The sequence below is a fragment of the Aplysia californica genome, unplaced genomic scaffold (genome assembly GCF_000002075.1).
Source record: "Aplysia californica isolate F4 #8 unplaced genomic scaffold, AplCal3.0 scaffold00665, whole genome shotgun sequence".
NCBI classification, from domain to species: domain Eukaryota; kingdom Metazoa; phylum Mollusca; class Gastropoda; order Aplysiida; family Aplysiidae; genus Aplysia; species Aplysia californica.
This window is the reverse complement of record NW_004797935.1, coordinates 287180-307545: the sequence shown is the minus strand read 5'-3', so window position 1 is coordinate 307545 and position 20366 is coordinate 287180. Positions and strand designations below refer to the sequence as shown.

The following is a 20366-nucleotide window of genomic DNA, read 5'->3' as shown; positions in this document are numbered from 1 at the left end:
TGACCCCAGGGCGTATGGATAGGGTTAATAGCTGACAATGTGGTAACAGCGTAGCTTCATATACTTGTACTGGAAATAAAAAATAAAAAAAACAAAAAAATTAGGCAATTGCAAACTTTTATTTACCATAAGTTTGTATGACCTACCATCATAATATAATCTTTAACAGTGGCAGACATAACACAGACCTCTTTCATCATCACTCCCTGTTTCTCTCCCTTTCACATCATCTCCTTTCACGTCAAAGAAAGCTCACTTTATTAAGAAAAGGCGCTTAATTCATCATCTCTCTTTCCGTCCGTCTTCTTCTCATGCATTTTCACTCCTTTCACTTTCTCTTCCATCCACACAATTCTCCCATCTCTTTCCTGTCACACATACATTACGAAAAAAAAAGAAAAAAAAAAAAAAAAAGAAAAAAAAGGCAGCTTTCACTTCCTCTCTCCCCCACCCACATGTAGACCCGAACCCCCTCCCCAAAATCGGTGGTTATCTCAAGCTGCGTCGTTTGTTGTTCTGTTTCCCCGCACTGCCCCTCTTTGCCCCGCCTTCCTTGGCAGCAGCCACGCCGAAATTCTTGTCCTCGTCGTCCGCCTCTATAGTGGACTTCTTTTCAAAGTAATCCTCCTTGTCGATGGCCTTGATGATGTGGCCCAGTTTGGTGACCACGGCCGGTTTGGTCAGTAGCTTTGTGGCCGTCTCTCGGACTAGGCCTCGCGACACCGGCTGGCGGAGGGAGGCCTCGTACTGCGTTACCGACTGGTATGGGAATGGAACCTTTTTGGGCTGGAAAAACAGGAACAACAACAAATCAATATTTAGAAAGAGAAAAAACAAGGAAAAAAACCTTCAAACAATAACTCACACACACACACACACAAATACAGGTGAGTCTGCTTAAACCGAAGACGATTCATCGGTGGGGGGGGGGGAAGGGGGGGGGGGGGGGGGGAAAGGGGTAAGCCAAAAGAAAAAAATCCCTCATTTGAGTAACTTCTCAGAACAGAAAACCCAGCTAAACCGAAGAAAATCAAATTTGCAATCACAAAAGGCTGGAGCGATGATGAAAATTCCTGGTGACAGATTATTTTTAATTAATTACCCACTTTAATTTCTCAATCGTCTCCTGTATTACTTTTAATTTTTTTTAAAAATTCATCTATTTTCATGGTGATTTTTCCAACCGAGAAAGCTGAAAATGAAAATACTACTCCTCCAAAAAAGAAACAAAGAGAACGTAAGAAATTTTTTGGCACCCAAATCGACACAATTCAGATCATTAAAGTATTTAAGAGATAGGCTCCCCACCCTGCCTGCCAGGGCCAACCTGGGCTACGAGGGATACAACATCCCAGCAGGAAGACCTAGATACTTGATAAAGATTTCTCCTCACTCTGGAATCAAACTCGAGTCTCCTGCGAGCGACAGCAAATCGTCTAACCGCTACACCACAGGCGCAGGTAGGGAAAAGTTTAGGACAAAAGGAACATTGACAAAAGCAAAGCAGACAACACAAGAGCACCAACAAATCGCTCACTTCCAACAAAGATTCTGTATAACAAGATGGTTCACTCCTCTCTTTGAACAATTAAAATAGTGTTCTCAAAATCCGAGGGGTGCCCTCTTGGAAAAAGCGCCCGCTCTGCGAACCCTTACCCTTCTTGTGTGGAAAACAATCAAGGTGAAACTAAAAAAGTTTTTGTATAAATTATAATTAAAATTTCGGAATAACGCCTTTTTAAATGACAAAATCCTCTTCAGGGGGAAGGAGTGACTGTTTTCTTCGTTTAATTTTTTTGGCTTTAGAATGAGAAGTGAGAGGTCACTAAAATAAAATACACCCAAAACTCCGCAGTGAGTGAACCGGAACAGCTGATGGGCAAAGGGATGCTATTCCTATTCTTCTTCTGGAAAAACAAGAGAGCTCCAAAACAAAGACTGCAGCGACATCTGAGCCAAGGCGTGGACTTCCGTAGACGCTTTTTTGGCCAAGTGAATTATCTTGTTATGTACGATCTTTGCTTCTAGCACACAGAAACTGACCAAACTGTGTCAAAAGATGGACGCAAACACGTCCTCCCATCTTTTCTTTGTATGTGACTCTCTCGTAATATCTCCAATCTTTGGTACTTTCATGATCTATTTGAGTTACAAGTGCTGTACAACTCTGACTAAAACTAAACTAAAACACATGCAGCACATGAAGAGTGCTAGGAAAAGTTGTGTGCTCACCTGCAGCTTTCTGATCCCTTCGTCTCTGCTCGGGTTCAGCCACACAAAAGGCTGTTTGTCCACTTTCTTTGGAGGTCTGAAAAACAGAAATCATGGCATTATAGTTGGCTTCAAGATGACAGACACTGCTCAAGCACTATTTATGAAAAATAAATAAATTTAAAAAAGGCTCCTTTTTCTACATTTGAAACTGTCCAAGACAGCCACTCATTGTCAAGTAGAAAAGTGGTTGTCTTAAAGAGTGGCCATCTTACATTGTCATTATAATGTTAAAAAAAAGCAACCCCCCCCAAAAAAACCCGCTAGGATAGGGGCATGATGACAGGTTTGACTGCATTTTGACCATGTAGCAAAATTTATTCCTTGGATTTGTTCTACAACGTTGCACTATCTACAAACACAAATGTTAAATGCAGTACGCGAAAGAAAAGAAAAGGAGCCTCTAAAAAAAATTACCACTACAAAGGGCATTTTTTGACCAAAAAAAACATGTAAAACAAATGCGTACTAAAAGGTCACTGCCGGTCAGTCTGTTGGACCTCCATTAAAATGTCACATAACGCAGTGAAAACCCTACAACCCAAGAGGACTCTGTAAGTAAAAACAGCTTAAAAAAAAGAGCTGAAACTACATTGTCGTGAGTAAATACTATCCCAGGACACAAATAGTTTGTTAAACCACTTCCAACCACCCTAATCTAGAATAGAACATGATTTGAAACAGAACGCTGGCAACCCCCCCCCCCCCCCTCAGATTTTTCTCTTCTGCATTCGATTTGACACACAGGTTGGTGTCAAAAAAGTAAACCCACAAGCCAGCTTACTTTTCTGTTTTCCAACCTTTTCTCTCCTAAGATGATAGTGTGTCAAAACACCCCCCCCCCCCCCCCCTTACTTTTTCTTGCTCCCAGCTTTGTTCTGCTTTGTTTGATATTACATACAAGATAGTGGGCAAAAAAAAAGAAAAGATCTGCCAACTCCCCCATGAACAAAAATTTCAGTTTCCCTCAGAATCCTCCCTATAAAATCTGGAGTTATGTGTATTAAAAAATTTTTTTTTTTTAAATCAGAGTCTCCAAAACCCCAGTAGATTTAGATTACATTATGAACCGACTAAGCCCAATAAAAGTATATTGTAAATATGTGAAAACAGATGTATATTTCCACACCATTTTCATAAGTTGCACACAACCAATGGAAACGGAATTCAGGGAAAAAAAAAAGATTTCATGCAAATCCAATCCAGGCTCTTCCAGATTTAAAAAAAAATTAATTAAAAATCGGAGGGCTCCGATTTTATGGGAGCACTCGGCAGGTCTAAAAAAAATAAATAATAAAAACCCAACCAAACCCAACTTACCTTTTCTTGTTCCCAGCTTTCTTCTTCGGCATTTCTTTGTAGTCGGGCCCGGCCCACGCCCCCCAACCTGGCAGCGTCGTGTCCTCCACCTTGGGCCTGCTCTTCGCCTCCAGCTCCGCCTTGTCCTTTGCAAACTCTTCCAAGAAGTCCTCGTCTTGAAACAGCTCTTCCATCGAGACCTTCATGCTGCCCTCGCCATCGTCTTCCTCCTCCTCCTCCATTTCTTTCTCCCTCTCGTCGTCACCCATCGCCTGCAGCGTCGTCTCCCGCACAGGTTTATCTGCGGCACCCTCGCTCACTTCCTCACCAGCCCCCTCTTTTCCTTTTTTCTTTTTGTTTTTTTTCCTCTTCTTGCTCTTTGGCTCCTCTGACAAACTCTTTTCCACAACAACCTCCTCAGTGGTAGTCGAGATGGACGCAAGAGGATCTTCACTATCTGCCGAGCCAGCCATTTCTGCTGCTGATCTTTTCTTTTTGCTGACAACTTTCTTCTCTGTCGTTGGCTTCTCCGCAAGACCAGTCTCGTCTTCCGAGTCAAGACCGTTGACATCAGGAAGCACTTTCTGGGAAGAATTGCCAAGTTTACCATCTTCTGACGAACTGGGAGGAGCGCCCTGACCTTCAACCACTTCTCTATGACCTTTGACCTCATCTGCACCGCTCGCTGCGTTCTGGGAGGCTGCCTCCTTCTGAGTGTAGACAAACTTTGTCGGACCATCCAGCCAGCCACCAGCCAGTTTACTTACAGACTTCCCAACACTCATGGCTCTCTGGTTCGACACCCCCGTGTCTTCATCACTGTCGTTGGCTTTCGCAGATTCTTCATCCTTTTTCTTCTTCTCCTCCTCCTCTTCCTCATCATCACTGCTTGAGTCCCCATGCGTCTTCTTTGTCAATTCCTTGCTCTTCTGCAGCATGTCTTGTACAGCGGTCCGTGTCTGGAGGACAGAAAAATTGTACAAAGGTTAACAACAAGGGGGGACACAAAAAAAAAAGAAAGAAGGAAGCAAAGCACTAAAGATTTAAAGATTTTACATACAGTTAATGTGGGGCCTCGTACAGGCATATACACAGTTCTGTTACCAAACATCAAAGTGAAAAGAAAACATTATGCATTCCATTTTTTGTACATTAAAAGATTCAGCTTCTATCTACAGCATTCGGATAGTGTTGTTGAAAGTGAATTTAAGGGATTATTTCCCCTAGATAAATGGGTTATTAAAATCCCTACATTGAGGGATTACTATAATCTCTTAGATTGAAGGATCAATTCCTTACATTCCCTTCCAACAATAACAATATCTAAGTGCTTTAAATAAGAAGAATATAAGATATAAGTGGAAATTTGCAAGCTGTACAACATGAACTTCTGCAACATGTTCGAAGTTCACAGTAATATTTTCTCCAAAATAGAAAGAAAAAGACTTGGACATTAGTGTTCTGCTCATGACGATTCATACAAACAAAATATGCCATACCTTATCATCAAATTTGCTGTAAGCTTTATGTAGCCTTGAGAATTTGCCTCCTCCTCTGTGCTTGAGAGTGAGACGCTCCTGTGAAAATAAAAAATAAAAAGTGACAGCCATAGACTCAGGGAGCGAATGTGCTGTAGACAACAGAATTATTATGAGTGGTGCCAATTGGGTACAGGAAAAAAACTCTGAATGTTTCAGACTAATGAGGAAATGCATGCACTGGGACAAAAAATTGATGGATCATATTGTTTATTACATCTTGTATCGAGACTTTTTATACTATGCAAGGATTACCCCAAAGTTGAGCAGAATCTGGACAATTTCATGCAGATGTGAGGCTACACAAACTGACAAAGAGACTTGACTTTGTAATTAACTTTCCCTACAACATAGGATAGTCATTGCTATTTTATCCAAAATCCCTGGGCATGGCAGTCACCCATGTGGAATCCAGAAAAAAGTCACTGAAGAGTCTTTACATGACAGATAAAAAGAGTCATTACACGGTAAATTTTCTACCAACAATGAACACAGGTTTCGTTTCCACTTGACTAACAAGACAAAAAGAGCTTGTCTCACCTCCATGCGAGCCCTCTCCAGCTGTTCCATTCTCTCCATAAACGCTTCTGGGTCTGTGTGCCGCAGCTGTTCCAGCTCTTTTTTGTCAACTGCCTCTTTCTCCTTGCGTAGTATTTTACGATACCTAGGGAACGATTTGAAAAAGCATCCTTTGTCAAAATGGTGCCAATCAAAATTCGGCAAAATTAAAATAATCTGTAACAAAGTAACAATAGGCGTTAACGTGAACTTGCAACAGAAGCGTCGCTCGTTTTCCGAGTGGTGGCTACCCGTGTGTTTGTTTTACCATACATACTCGGTCTTCATCGTCTTACAAAATATTCTGTTTATTTTGCCCTTGCACAAAATCAGCAACAAAAAAAGGCTAACCAACGTAAAAAAAAAAAAAAAACCAACAAAAAAAATTCTTACACTACCCACCCTATTTTTTCAAAAGAAAATAAAACCTCTTTTGAATTTGCCTTACGGCAGTGCAAAGCCCGAGATCAGCCCCGGTTTGGACCTCAATACGGGAATGGTTTGCTTTCTTCATTTTGATCAGTCCTGCCTATGTTATACGGACATTTTTCTCCTTAATAATGAGTGGCCGTTATAGACAGGTCTGCCCAATACTAACCACTGTCGAAAACCCCCCTGAAAAGGCCAACCTTATTTGCCATCAAAGTCTGAAAGAGAACCCCCCCCTTTCCCAATTCTCACAAATTGAGAACAAAACAAACAAAAATTACATTAACTAGAGAGCTGACTAGAATAGAGTGAAAATATTTGAGAGATTCTCAGAAAATGTAGCTCACTTGACTCAATAGAATAAAAAAGAACAGCGCAGTTACTCAAACCTCATAGTTTTACTTTTAGCTTCGGCACTGCAACACAATTAGGTCATATGAGTGCCAAAGATTTGAGGTGTTAATAATAAAGAGTTTTTAAAAAAGGGAGGAAAGATAAGGACAATCTTCTGATAGGAAAGAAGAACCAAACCACAACAGACGACCCGATAACCATCCACTCTCAAACCTCTGCCACCACTGGTTGTAATACCACACCAAAATATTCTGAGACAGCTACTCATTTTCGAGCAGAAAACTGGTTGTCTTAGACCAGGTGCCCGCCAAAAAAAAATAATGCAAGGGAGGATATGGGAAGTAGACATTAGTACAGATGCTTGTCTTAAACAGGTAGCCATTAGAGTAGGTTTCATTGTACGTACCTTTTACTTTTGATACGTTTCAAACGTTTGGCTTTGAGCTCCATGCGAGACAAAAGTTCATGATGTTGCATCAGCTCCGCACGCCTGGCTCGAGCCTAGAAGGAATGAAAAAAAGAACAGAAAATAATGACAAATATTTCTCTCGCTAACAAACGCTATATAAATAGTTTCCATGATAAAAAATACGTTTGAAAAAAATTAACAAAAAACTACGATTCACAAATTTTGGAGATAGACAAAAATAAGGCTTAAAAATATATACAGGTGGCTGTAAGAGCAGTCTTACCTGTGTAAGATGACCATCCATTGTAGAGGACAAAAATAGGCAATATTTTAGTACAAGTTTTAGATTGAGTAAGGTTGAGCAAAAGGAAGCACAATAACAGTCATTTAGAACTTGGAAAAAGCAAGAAAGACAGAAGTAACAGAAAGAAAAGAAGTAGGACCCAGCACTGGTGGCCTTCAACAACGTGCTCAAATGTAGATTAAAAAGGTTTGAGAGGAATAGACAGCAGTCTACCGGATTTAAGTAAAACTATACAATGCGTTTTTTAGTAAAAGAAAAGCATTTTATGGTACAATGATGGAAACTCTTTTTTTTTAAATAGTAGAGGGTTTTACAGCGCTCGCAACTGCATATGGTCATATGAGCGCCAAGGGGTGGGTGTCAACAGACAAGTCTTTACAGGGAATCAGACTTAGACTGCTCACCTCTCTAGCTTCAACAGCACAAGGTCTGCTTCAACTATCAAGGCACCCCAAAATAGCAGGTCACAAGAGAGTGACAAACATACAAAAGAAGTAGAGGAAAAATGACAATAGTAAGGATCAGAAAAGAAAACGCAGCAGTTCTCTGTTGTAGATCAGACATAGTTATGAGCGTGACAAGAGTCAGCCCATTTACAATTCTACTATGCTTGAATGAAAATGTTCCCCCTTTGGGAATGGCCTAAAGACACTTCAGTCAGTGACACTGCCCAGGGGGGTAATCGAAACTCTGGCTCACGACAAATAAGCAACACAGACAAAAGAGAAACAGCCGAAGCATAGTAAAGTAGCAGGAAAGACTACATACACCCTCCTAACACCCGCTCACTAAAGCTGGTAAGTGACAAAATTACCTCCTTGATAGACATGGCCTTGAGAGCTTTTTCCTCTGCTACAGTCATCTCCTTGTCAGGTTTCAGAATATCCTCACTCTTGCCCAGGGCCGCATACAGCTCTTGTTCCAGAGGTGTTCTCGGCTACAGGGAGGACAATACAAATTACATTTAGAACATGAGTCACAACAAATACTGATTTAGCTTAGTTTTATTTTTTAAAGTTTTAACCCTATCTTTACTTCGTGTTTTACCATCGTATCCATACGATGTGGGGAACTCTAAGCCACCATTTTCCAAAGAGCAGTCTGTCAAAATGATTTTTTGAGAAATACTGAAAGTATCAAAGAGATCTTCACACTAGAAGTATTCTTAAATGTGAAGAATACAACCCCGAGGGTACAAAATGACCACAGGGCGTATGGATAGGGTTAAGGCACTTACAACACAGTTCAGGTAAGTGCCAAAGATTTAAAGGTGTTGCTAGAGAGTACCATAACATACAAAGAAAAGACAGAAGCGAGACAATGACGACAGATGTTTAATATATATACATGAAAGAAAGCGCAAAACAAACCAGAGCGCCGGCAAACCACCCACCAACACATACTGATAATTACTTGCTTCTACTGACAGATGTTTACAGACAAATACATTGTTTCTTTTGTCTGAGCAAAGAAAAGCACATCAACAGAATGATGGTTGTTTAGAGAAAGCAGGAAAAAGCAAAACATAAAGACAGAAACAACAAAGGAAAAGAAAAGACACAAGATCTTCCAGCGGCACCCTCCAACCACCCACTTAGTATCAACTTGAATTCAGATTAGGAATTATACCAAGCAAACCAGCAATGAGAAACATTTTCAGGAAGGGGTAAGAGCAGAGCTTGTTGTAACGGAGTACACCGGTACTTGTACTTACGTTACAATTTTCAGTACTTTTACTGTACTCCGGTACATTTTGAGAACCAGTACTTTTACTGTACTCTTGATACTTTTTTTATAAAAGTACTTTTGAGTATTTTTAAAGCACATATTCAAATACTTTGTATACTGTTTACATTATTAGTAATAAATGGCTTAATTTGTCAAATATAATAGATATGTTATTCAATATGATGTTTTGCATTAGCACTGAAGTGTTTTAGCATATTAGCAGAAAGTACTCAAAATGTACTCGTAAGCACTTTTTAAAAAAGTACTTGAACTCAAGTACATTTTACAGGAAAGTACTTTTACTGTACTTAAGTACATATTTTAGATTGTACTTAAATTTGTACTTAAGTACCTTTTTAAAAGTACTTTAACAGCTCTGGGTAAGAGCTTGGGTTTCTACATGTAATTGTAACTGAAAACTTTAACCTAAATCGACTTGCAGAAGGCCATGTGCCACGACATGGTGGAATCAGTCGCTTATCTACTTTTGAGCATATGAAGTTCTTAATATAAAATCTAAAAGATGGTTCATTTGTCTTGCTTTTGATGAAAAAAATATCTATCTATCTGGAATAGAAGTCGAGATATTTGAGATTGAAGGAGGAGGAGGTCACCTGGTGTCAGAGGTAAAATTAGCAAGACCCCTGAAAATCTTATTTTTTTAAAAATCAGTGTCTGAAACAGCAGAAATCATCGTCGCAGAGATACAATTATCATAAAAAGGTAACTCAATGTAACTCAGAGCACCTTCTGTAATGAAATAAAATGTTAAACTCACAACAAACTGCTTGGGCCGAAGGGTCTCGTACAGAGCAATGCCATGTTCTCGTTTGGTGTAACTTGTCTGGGGAGCCTGAAATGAAAAATGGTTTAAAAGGAGTTAATAATTTCATTTACTTTTAGTTAGAGTTTTACAGCACTTGCAACACACCTAGGTCATAAACTTGCAGAAAATTAGAGCTGCTAAAAGAGGGTAACAATTCCAAAAAGGAGAGATAAGGACGATAGTTGTTTCATAGGAAAGAAGGAGCAAACCACACCAAAGCACCTGCCAACCACCCACAGGAAAGGTTCTTTGGTACTGATAGATTAATAATATTAACTGTTAATGTTTTATGGCTTTATCAACACAATATAGATCAATTGGGAGGTGAGATGCATCTAATCTACCTGTGAGGGCCAACCCAAGCTTAGTGGGACACCACATACCAACAGACAGACGATGGAGATTCTGGATAAACTTACTCCCACTCCAAATATCGTCACGGTCATAACACAACAGATGTCAACTTTTCACAACACCAAAAAAACCCCATCCAGACTCTTGGTTTTTATTAAGAGTTTTAAGGCATATGCAACATAATATAAGGTCATATAAGTGCCGAAGATTAGAGATGTTACAATCACAAAAAAAAAGAGGAGAGACAAGGATAATAAATGTTTGATAGGAAAGAAGGAGCAAACAACATCAGAGCATCCGCCAACCACCCACAAACAGACTTCATCCATGCGGGGGGTCAGTGGCATGGTGGGCACAGGCCAAATAACTGCCCTCCAAACCCTCCATACACACTTTTCTTCATTCAATAGAAAATTCAAGCTATTCAAAGTACATCTGGAGCTGCAATGTGACAAATGGTCAAGGAGATGACTCGCATTGATGCACAGAGGCTTTGTTCTCATTATTATTTTTGCAAATCAGGTCTTGAAAGTTGTTTTTTTCTCCTCAGAATTTCCAAGAGGAGCTATACTAGAAAAGACAGACAATGAAGAGGAAGAGGAAGAGGAAGAGGAAGAGGAAGAGGAAGAAGAAGAAGAAGAAGAAGAAGAAGAAGAAGAAGAAGAAGAAGAAGAAGAAAAAGAAGAAGAAGAAGAAAAAAAGGCAGAAGAGGTAGTGGTGGTAGAAGAAGATATCCAGATAAAGTACACGTAGCCTGACATAAACACTCACAAGCCTCATTTCTCGGACCACAGGGTCCCACTTTGTAGTTTCCTTCACCATGGAGTCTCTTGCAATCTGACGCTTGGCCTGTTAGGAAAGACACAATCAAAATTACATTCATCTTTAGTTTTAATTATAAGTGTTTTATGGCATTTGCAATACAATACGGTCATAGAAGTGCCGAAGATTAGACGTGTTACTAGAGAGTAACAAACATAAAAACGAGGAGAGATAAGGACGATAGACACTTGATAGGAAAGAAGAAGCAAACCACACCAGAGCACCCGTAAACTACCCACAACATTATATTCAAAACACTGTTGAATTAGTTCACAATAATAATAATAATATAATAATCAAAATAGAATACATTAATAAACAGCATACAGGGTAAAGAGACACAGACAAAAAAAAAATTTTTAGAAAGTTAGGAAAGAAAAGTAATTAAGAAAGAAAAGTAACCTGCCGCAAGTGCCACCCACACTGTCGTCAAAATAAAGGAATAGCTCAAAAACACGTTTAAAAAAAACAACAACCCCCCCAAAAATTTAGAAAAATAAAACGACTGCAAAAGTACATTACCGCCTCTAGCTCTCCAGAGCTCATGGGCTTTTTCAGCTCTGTTTTGCCAAGATTTGGCCTCAACTTCAGATCCTCTGCCTTGATCTTCGATGCATCTGACATAAAGAAAAAACGATTCAGCTTTAACGGAATCATTTGGTGGTTTAAATAATATTTTTAATCGATTAAAAAAAAACCCCGACAACACCCCCCTCCCCCCCACAAGATAAAAGACAATGACATCAGATGGGTAAGCAAAATATGAGGTTTCCTAAATCCACCACACTCTTTACCATCTCTACTGACTGCGTCCAATCTACACACAAGCATTTTCGCCAGATCAGCTCCTCTTGTTGGTTGAAATGGTTGAAAACTACAGGGGAAAAGCGACTGCAGTCACAAACTGAAAATCAGGAGGGTACCAATTTTGAACGCTTGTTGACTCATAATTGTATATGTTCAACTGTTGGTTGATTATTGTTGTTAGATTTCCCATTCAAAAACATTTAATAACAAACCACCAGTCAAACAAATATAAAGTTATGAGTCCACAAGTTTTAAAAATTGGCACCCTCACGATTTTCAGTTTGTCACTACAGTCGTTTCCCCTGTAGTCTTCACATTATACACTCCCCTTTTCACTTCTAAAAGTAGTTTCCAGTTCCTAATTGAAGTACTTAACAATAATTAAGAAAAACACTTTTAATTTTATGTTGGCTTCGAATCTAGAGAATCACTCAAATCAGAAAATTCAGTCTCGAAAATCACCTTCCAGGATAGTTTCAGAGAAGGAATTTGTCCTTTAGAATATAATAAAAAGTCAGGCTGCCAGTCAAAATGATACGAGACATAAGCCTCATACTCTTGTGCAATGCAAGAGAATATCTTTAGGGTAGACCCACACCGGCATCGGGCCCAACGGTCAGACCGGACCATTTTCCAATACAGAAGAATAAACGCCGGCAGAACAGTAACGACAGGTTATAAAAAACGGCAACCCACCCACACCAAAACCAGATGTCCTAGACCAGACTGTTTAGGAATGGAACTCATTCCATGCCGTCCGTCCGGCCAAAGTGGGATAATTTTCGTAGACCTTGCCTCTATTAATTCTTTCCCCTTTCCCGCCAGTCTGTTGGTTTTTGCTTTGAGAGCGTTTTACGGCGCTCGCCACGAGGAGAACATGAGAGGAGGAAAGGAGGTAAAAGGAGCAAATTTTCCGTCGCTGTCAAGTTTCGAGCCTGGAGCCTGCTGAATGAGAGGCAAACAACGTAACCCGTAGACCACGAGAGCCCCCCCCCCCCCTCCCTTAACAACAAGACCAACAACTTTCTCCTCCTGCTACACGCCATTTTCTACTACTAAACTGATGTTGTCTGATCGATCGTTGGGTACCGGTAGCGGTATAGATGGCACAGTCGGCAAAAAATAATCGGTTCGGGCCCTGACGCCTGTGTGGGTCTAGCCTTAAGGAAAATGTCAGCTTCTATTAACATTTCCCATGAAAATTACACTCCGACAAATGGTGTAGTGGGTATGGGGTGGGGGTGTGGGGTTTCGAACAAAAAAACACACTAGTCTACATACCTCTGTTAGCATGAACAACCAGATCCAGATTGGTAGGGGCCACTGGAATTCCTCGGATGGTCTTTTTGTGTCTAAAATCACACACAAAAAAGGTGACCATGATGTTAGTACTTACAGCATCATTAGCTAACTCAATACAAAACAATGCTCTTATCCTTATTGATGTGAAAGAGTGATTTAAAGGCGCAGTATTTAAAGAAGTCTCAGCCTTTGAAATAAAAATACTTTTTCAAAGATGGCAAATTTATTTCTTGAAGGGTATAGTCTTTCACCTCAGTGAAACACCAAAGTAGAGGATGAAATAGAATTCGCTGTAACATAACAATCACTACTTGAGACTGAAAACTACTGTAAAATCAAGTATTCTTTTAATCATGATTCAGAGGCCTGAACAGTCCAACTGAAACAGCACCCTATTTTCACCTTAAAAAATCAAAGGGGCTTGATTTTCTACCCATCCCAAGTTACAGAGGAAGCAAGTGATCCTTTGTCGATTAATAGTTTCTTTTTATCAAGAAGGAGAAAATGAACAGCATAATAAGAATTTTTAAAACAATTAATAGATCTATCTAAAATTCAGTTTGTCAAAGGTCTGATTTTTTTCAAAAAGAGAAGAAAATCCAAGTAACTGCAAAAGCATACTTCTTTTTTCCATCCAAGGACTGAATGGAGGAAATGAGCTTCCCGTGGGCTGCATCATCCACCTTGTCCTCATCATCACTCATGTCAAACGACTCCTGGAGATAAAAAATAACAAGACAAAAATGAATGGAAATGTAGCAAGAAAGCGAGAAAGGGGGCAAAAAAAATGACAAAGACAAAATAGTTATTATGGTTATTACAATATAATTACCACATATATTTAATATTTAATAGAAAGACGGATTTGCATACATCGGCTCTATTTCTCCGAACTGTCAGGAAAATAAACTTCAACTCTGTTTCTCCAATCGGCCTTCCTTCTCAAGATTTTTTGGCTATTAGCGAATGAAGTGGCCCTCGTGCATGCGCGCGCGCGCGTGTGTGTGTGTGTGTGTGTGGGGATTTTTTGTTTGGGAGTGTATACAGACCCAGTAACCGGGAACAAAGTCACAAAGTATACAGACCCGGTAGGCAAACTCTTTTGTGATTTCGGAAAGTTTCAGCGCCCTCTTGGCTCAGGGTAGACCTAGGTTCTTCTAGATCTATGGCCTAGGTCTCGATCTAGACAGACAGACATAAATCATTGATCTAGTTTCGAGGTTAGCCTAGATCTAGATCTAGATTTAAATGAAAATTGTGATGTCTTTTCGATGAACCATTGTTTTTCCTCCATTTTCGGAGTTGGAGGAATCACAATTTGAAGAAAAGAGCAATGTCATAATTTCAATCGAGCAGTCACGCTCTCTCTCTCTCTCTCTCTCTGTGTATCGCTCGCATTCTCTTTTCCTTTGTTTGTCTCTGTCTTTCTTTCTCCCCACCTATTTCCCACTCTATCTGTCTCTCGTTCCCTCCTGTAAACTGGGGCATGTCATATATGCATTTTGCTAGCATTTCCCTATGCTCGCTCTCTTGCTCTCTCTCACTCACACATACTACCGGGTCTGGGCTCTGAAACTTTTCGACATAACAAAAGAGTTCCCCTACCGGGTCTGTATACACTTCGTTTTTGTTTTGCTTTGAGGGTGACTAAAATAAAGCAAAATAGGGAAGGACTTCCGTAACGAGCGACCACCCCATCAAACAATAATATAAAGAAGAGGCCTAGACCTAACCCTAACCCTACCCCAAGCCCTCAATTCTGCTCTGTCCACAGAATTCTACACTTATAGAACGGGAACTGTACCACGTGACCTGTGAGGAATTGAAGACCGAAAACAATGGCGTCTTGAGGGCACGATTTATCGTTTTCGGAAGTAACCCTATAGCTTTTAAAGCAATAGCGGCTTTTACAAACGAGTGAAAAGTGGAACATTTACTGTCCAGTTTGTAATTTTGAGTTACAGAATTCACTGTGCAACTAGAGATTGGAATTAAGGTTTTAAATTGTTGTGTTTTTGGGTGCAACAACAGAAACAGCAGACATAGAGAGTTTATAAATATAAGATCTACAGAACTGTGAAAAAAATCGTAACACGGATGGGATTGTTCACAGCACTTCTAGCTTCCCACACACATTTTGCATACGCATATGGCCTACGTAATTTTTTAGTAGCAAAACTTGTTACAAGAAATTTGTTTTACACTGAACATATTTTTTCACTAGATCTAATTAATGTTCTCAAAACATGCGTTCAATAATTAACTTTATGTCGCCAGCAGAAGTAGAAAAAAGGACGGACTTGCTTTTAAAAGAGATTTAGCTCCAGCTATAAACTTGTTAAAAATCAGTAGAAACCATTGACTGGGATTGTTTTTTTTTATATTGGGCTTGTATTTATTAAAGAATTTTCTTTAAAGAAATTTCTACAATAATATAGAACCTATAGATGTGTGCAAATGTTTGAAAAAAATACTCATCGGTTAAGACGAATTGATATATAGATCTAAGTCATTGTGTAAACGTAGGAGAATCTAGATCTAGGTGTTCGATAGTTCAGTAGCCTAGCGATATTTGATAATAAGTTGCGCATCAAATTTTTGACCCGCATGCTACAGTAGTATAGCGTATTATTTTCATCCGAAACATTTATTTCCGCATCCATACACCTTTTTGGGCCTGTATAAGCACATGTAGTCCAACTTTAATTATGTTGCTTTCAGAATTGTTTTTGAAAGCATTTTCAATTCCTTTCACTTTCACTTCCCACGCGCGGGCTCATTTAATTATGATTATAATTTAAGATTTCAAATCTGCCGAATGTATTATTAAATAGCGTATAATGTTGAGTTAGCCAATGCATTGCAATGCGCGCTATTATAAATTATTGAATTGTAACTAGACTTCAATTTGATCCGTAACATTAAGAGACCACTTATTTTTTTATACGTGTTCATGAATGTGTGTTTGTTTACTGTGTGCGGGGATTAAAAATTAAAGATTAAAGATTCCAGATCTGACGAATGTATTTATAAAATAGCGTAATAGTGCTGGGTTAGCCGATGCCTTGCGATACACGCTTTTATCAATTAATTGAATTGTATCAGGACTTCGATTTGATCCGTAACAAGACAACACTTATTTTTTCTTACGTGTTCAAAAATGTGTGTTTGTTTACTGTGTGCGGGGATTAAAAATTAAAGATTAAAGATTCCAGATCTGACGAATGTATTTATAAAATAGCGTAATAGTGCTGGGTTAGCCGATGCTTTGCGATACACGCTTTTATCAATTAATTGAATTGTAACAGGACTTCGATTTGATCCGTAACAAGACAACACTTATTTTTTCTTACGTGTTCAAAAATGTGTGTTTGTTTACTGTGTGCGGGGATTAAAAATTAAAGATTAAAGATTCCAGATCTGACGAATGTATTTATAAAATAGCGTAATAGTGCTGGGTTAGCCGATGCCTTGCGATACACGCTTTTATCAATTAATTGAATTGTATCAGGACTTCGATTTGATCCGTAACAAGACAACACTTATTTTTTCTTACGTGTTCAAAAATGTGTGTTTGTTTACTGTGTGCGGGGATTAAAAATTAAAGATTAAAGATTCCAGATCTGACGAATGTATTTATAAAATAGCGTAATAGTGCTGGGTTAGCCGATGCCTTGCGATACACGCTTTTATCAATTAATTGAATTGTATCAGGACTTCGATTTGATCCGTAACAAGACAACACTTATTTTTTCTTACGTGTTCAAAAATGTGTGTTTGTTTACTGTGTGCGGGGATTAAAAATTAAAGATTAAAGATTCCAGATCTGACGAATGTATTTATAAAATAGCGTAATAGTGCTGGGTTAGCCGATGCCTTGCGATACACGCTTTTATCAATTAATTGAATTGTATCAGGACTTCGATTTGATCCGTAACAAGACAACACTTACTTTTTCTTACGTGTTCAAAAATGTGTGTTTGTTTACTGTGTGCGAGGATTAAAGATTCCAGGTCTGACAAATGTATTTATTAAATAGCATAGTCTTATAGGGCAGGGGTGGCCAACGCATTGCGATACGCACTTTTATCAATTAATCGAATTGAAACAGGACTTCAATTTGATCCGTAACAAGAGACCACTTATTTTTTCTTATTCGTGTTCAAAAATATGTCTTTGTTTACTGTGTGCAGGGATTACAGGGGGACAAGCCTACCCCCTCGACATGTGATCCAGGGTATGGGGATACATTTTTCTCAAAATGCACACAGCTCTGAAATCCTTGACCAGTGATCACTCGCCATGGAACTCTTTCTGTTGTGACTGTAGACACAAGTTTCTTCATTATCACATCTAAATGAGCCTATCATTCATGCATTAGAAATCACACTCCCAACGCACAGAAAATGACTTTGAACATATATTCAGGAAACATATTATTATGCCAGTTCCACTCTTGTTTACTTTGTTTTGCATTATTGGCTTTTATGTGTAAACCAATATTTTGAGGCCTTTTCTGCATTTTTGTGTTTTTGGCAGCATGTACAATAGGCCTATGTATTTTATGTGCAACCGACACATTCTCCAATCTCTTGTATTTGTTAGACTCGCACATGCTTTAAACAAAGCATGTTGTTGTACACACTACTGATGCAAACACAGAGATGAATTCTTAAAGTGAGAAATAATACATTTCCTCAATATAAGCTCAATTTATTTATCTCTTTCTAATACATTGGAGAAAAGGCTTATATTGTTCTTTTTTGCTTGCTTTGGATCTTAAGTTTAATGACAATATTATTGTAGTGAGCATGTTACTGTCAGCGTCCCCTTATCGTAGATCTAGTACTAATCAAGACTATATCTAGATATTTTGCCAACAGAATTAATGTTCATAATTAGTGTTATTATCAAGTGTATTGTGATTGTGAAGATCTTTAGTAGATCAGAGATCTAGATCTATCTAGATCTAGATCCCTTCCCATCATTAAAAAAAACAACAAACCAACAATACAAATACAAAAACATTGTAACATTGCCAATTATGACATAATAAAAAGGTACTAGACTATTTCACTATATTTCCTCTTCGAAGAAAGTTTTAAAATACTGATGTAAGTTGTCTTCCAAGCCCTACCACTAGCATCAGCGTGCATAGCAACGCGAAGCCTCGCTGTGCGGCGCAGCCAAAGGTGCCCTCAACCGGCCGCCATGTTTTAGTTTCAATTCCTCACAGCGAATCGGTGATCGCGAAGAGGGAGTTCCGCTTCTATAAGTGTAGAATTCTGTGGCTCTGTCTCATAGTGGTGGCTCGTTACGGAAGTCCTCCCCAAAACAGGTTACTGCCAAAGTCAAGCAGTCTTGTTTTCTCGCAGTACCTTCAATAAGGCATTTTCAAATGAAGTGTATATAAATCTAGTCCGGGAACGTTGCCCCAACCACAATTGAAGTACCTGAATATTCAGACGAGAGGGAGGGCCATACACATAGAGATCTAGATCTAGATCTAGATTAGCTATGAGTCGGCTACGTACGGGAGGGCTGTCACAGCCACAGTAATATCCACAGCCAAACGAGTATCCTTAAACGGGACCGCAATTGTACAGGAGTGCCCCTGTCTAGATCTAGATTCTAGGTCTAGATATCTAGAGATCTATTTCTAGATCTAGATATATATCTAGATTTAGTCCTAGATTAGATTCTAAGTGAAAGAAGGTTAGAAGGAGACTCTCAGAGGTGCTTTTTCGGTAGTTCCCACCCCCCTTATTTGAGCCTGACCTACATCTAGATCTAGAAATCTAGATCTATATGTATATGTTTGATTCGCGGTGAGCTAAGATATCAAACCTAACAACAGCAAAACATTAAATTGTGGTAAAATTCAGGGGGGCATGCCCCCCTGAAACCCCCCTTCCTATTTTTTTTTAGGTCAGGGGGGCAAGCCCCCCTGAAACCCCCCTACTCTTGGGGTCAAAACCCGTGAATAACAATTGCGGGGTGGGAACTACCGAAAAAGCGCCCTCTCAGACTCAGACTCAGTCACTGCCTCTCTGAGCTCACTGCAACTGCATTTCATTACGTAGGGACTGGGAGTGGGAGACAGGACATGGGTATATGCGGAAAGTCTAGATCTAGAGTCTAGATCTAGAATCTACATCTAGATCTAGATTCTAAATCTAGATCTACGATTGTATATAGACTTTATTAAGACAAGATCTATATCCACATGAAGCATAGAGCCATCTTAAATCCATGGCCTCCGTATAACCATGAAATTGACATTCGCAAACTTACCATGCCGATATCTTCGTCCGCCATGTGAGCCATGTGTTTACGTTTCTCCCATGCATGAAAGTAACAAATAATTGATAAATTCGTTATCGGTTACTTCCAGCTTTTGAGATTGTGAAAAAGTTCCGTATACCAAATGGGGTATCAGGTCGATGTTGTTTATTAATACGTGTACTTAGCAATTCCTAATCTAATCTAAAAATTATATATACACAGTACCTTATAAGTACTAGAATACCCAGTTATACTGTTGGTAATTCTCAATGTCGATATTTCTGAGCCCCATTGTTTCCCCCTTTCTTTGAAAAGATCTAATTTTGTCAGGATACACGTCGCCGTTTGACGTATCAACAGAATCGAAAAGTAATACATCTACAAAGTAATGATCGAGTAAGTTGAGGTGAGATTAAAAGGCAGATTTTTTTTTTTAAAGTAGAGTAAATCAAAGTTACCAGTACCTTATTAAGACTGGTGCTTTAGTATGGAACACTGATTTAAGAGAAGTGATTCTTGAGTGCGACAGTAATTAATTATACTGCTTAGAAATAGATATATGCACCATTTTACTTTGAAAATCGTAACCCCAACTCATGCCAGGGTTCACTAGGCTTGCCATATTGTGTTGCAATACATGTCTAGTATTATAAATTGTTGTATTTAGGCCCTATTCGACAGTAGTAGTAGTAAAAGTAGTAGTAGCAATGGTAGTAGTGGTAGTGGTAGTAGTAGTAGTAGTAATAGTAGTAGTAGTAGTAGTAGTAGTAGTAGTAGTAGTAGTAGTAGTAGTAGTAGCAGCAGCAGCAGAAATAGTTCTTGTACTGTCAGTTCGCAGCAGCCGCAGCTACTGTAGCAATACAAAACTAATACTACGAATATCACAGAAAGCATTAATAATAATATGTACTTTGTTGTTGCTGTTTCATTGTTGACAATCTGGATACAATCCTTTTAGTTCTTGGTATTATCTTTCGCTGTGACAATGGATGTGAACGGATACATGTATTATTCATTGATCTTTCGCAAAATTAAACGTTTCAGGGGTTAGGGGTTAGGGGTGACAGCAAAGCGCCTAAC

The 20366-nt window shown here is 39.1% G+C and overlaps 1 protein-coding gene across 1 annotated transcript; it reads right to left on the bottom strand.

Annotated features, from left to right (window-relative positions):
- Positions 1-100: 100 nt before the first annotated feature.
- Positions 101-19372, bottom strand: LOC101853411 (U3 small nucleolar RNA-associated protein 14 homolog A). Its single transcript, XM_005108161.2, has 13 exons — positions 19296-19372; positions 13623-13717; positions 12981-13051; positions 11415-11509; positions 10842-10919; positions 9669-9743; positions 7977-8099; positions 6856-6950; positions 5649-5772; positions 5070-5147; positions 3592-4529; positions 2233-2308; positions 101-786 (listed from the first exon to the last, which is right to left on the bottom strand). Exons 1-13 carry the CDS (start codon positions 19326-19328, stop codon positions 490-492), a joined length of 2178 nt encoding a protein of 725 aa, XP_005108218.1. The 5' UTR covers positions 19329-19372; the 3' UTR covers positions 101-489.
- Between the last annotated feature and the right edge of the window lie 994 nt (positions 19373-20366).

Excerpts from the sequence above, each read along its gene's own strand:
- LOC101853411 (XM_005108161.2), bottom strand. The coding sequence starts at position 19,328 with ATGGCTCACATGGCGGACGAAGATATCGGCATG. Across the intron at positions 9,744-10,841 it reads TGGTCCGAGAAATGAGGCTT|GCTCCCCAGACAAGTTACAC; the intron begins GTGAGTGTTTAT and ends TTTTCATTTCAG. Across the intron at positions 787-2,232 it reads AAGGGATCAGAAAGCTGCAG|CCCAAAAAGGTTCCATTCCC; the intron begins GTGAGCACACAA and ends CTGTTTTTCCAG.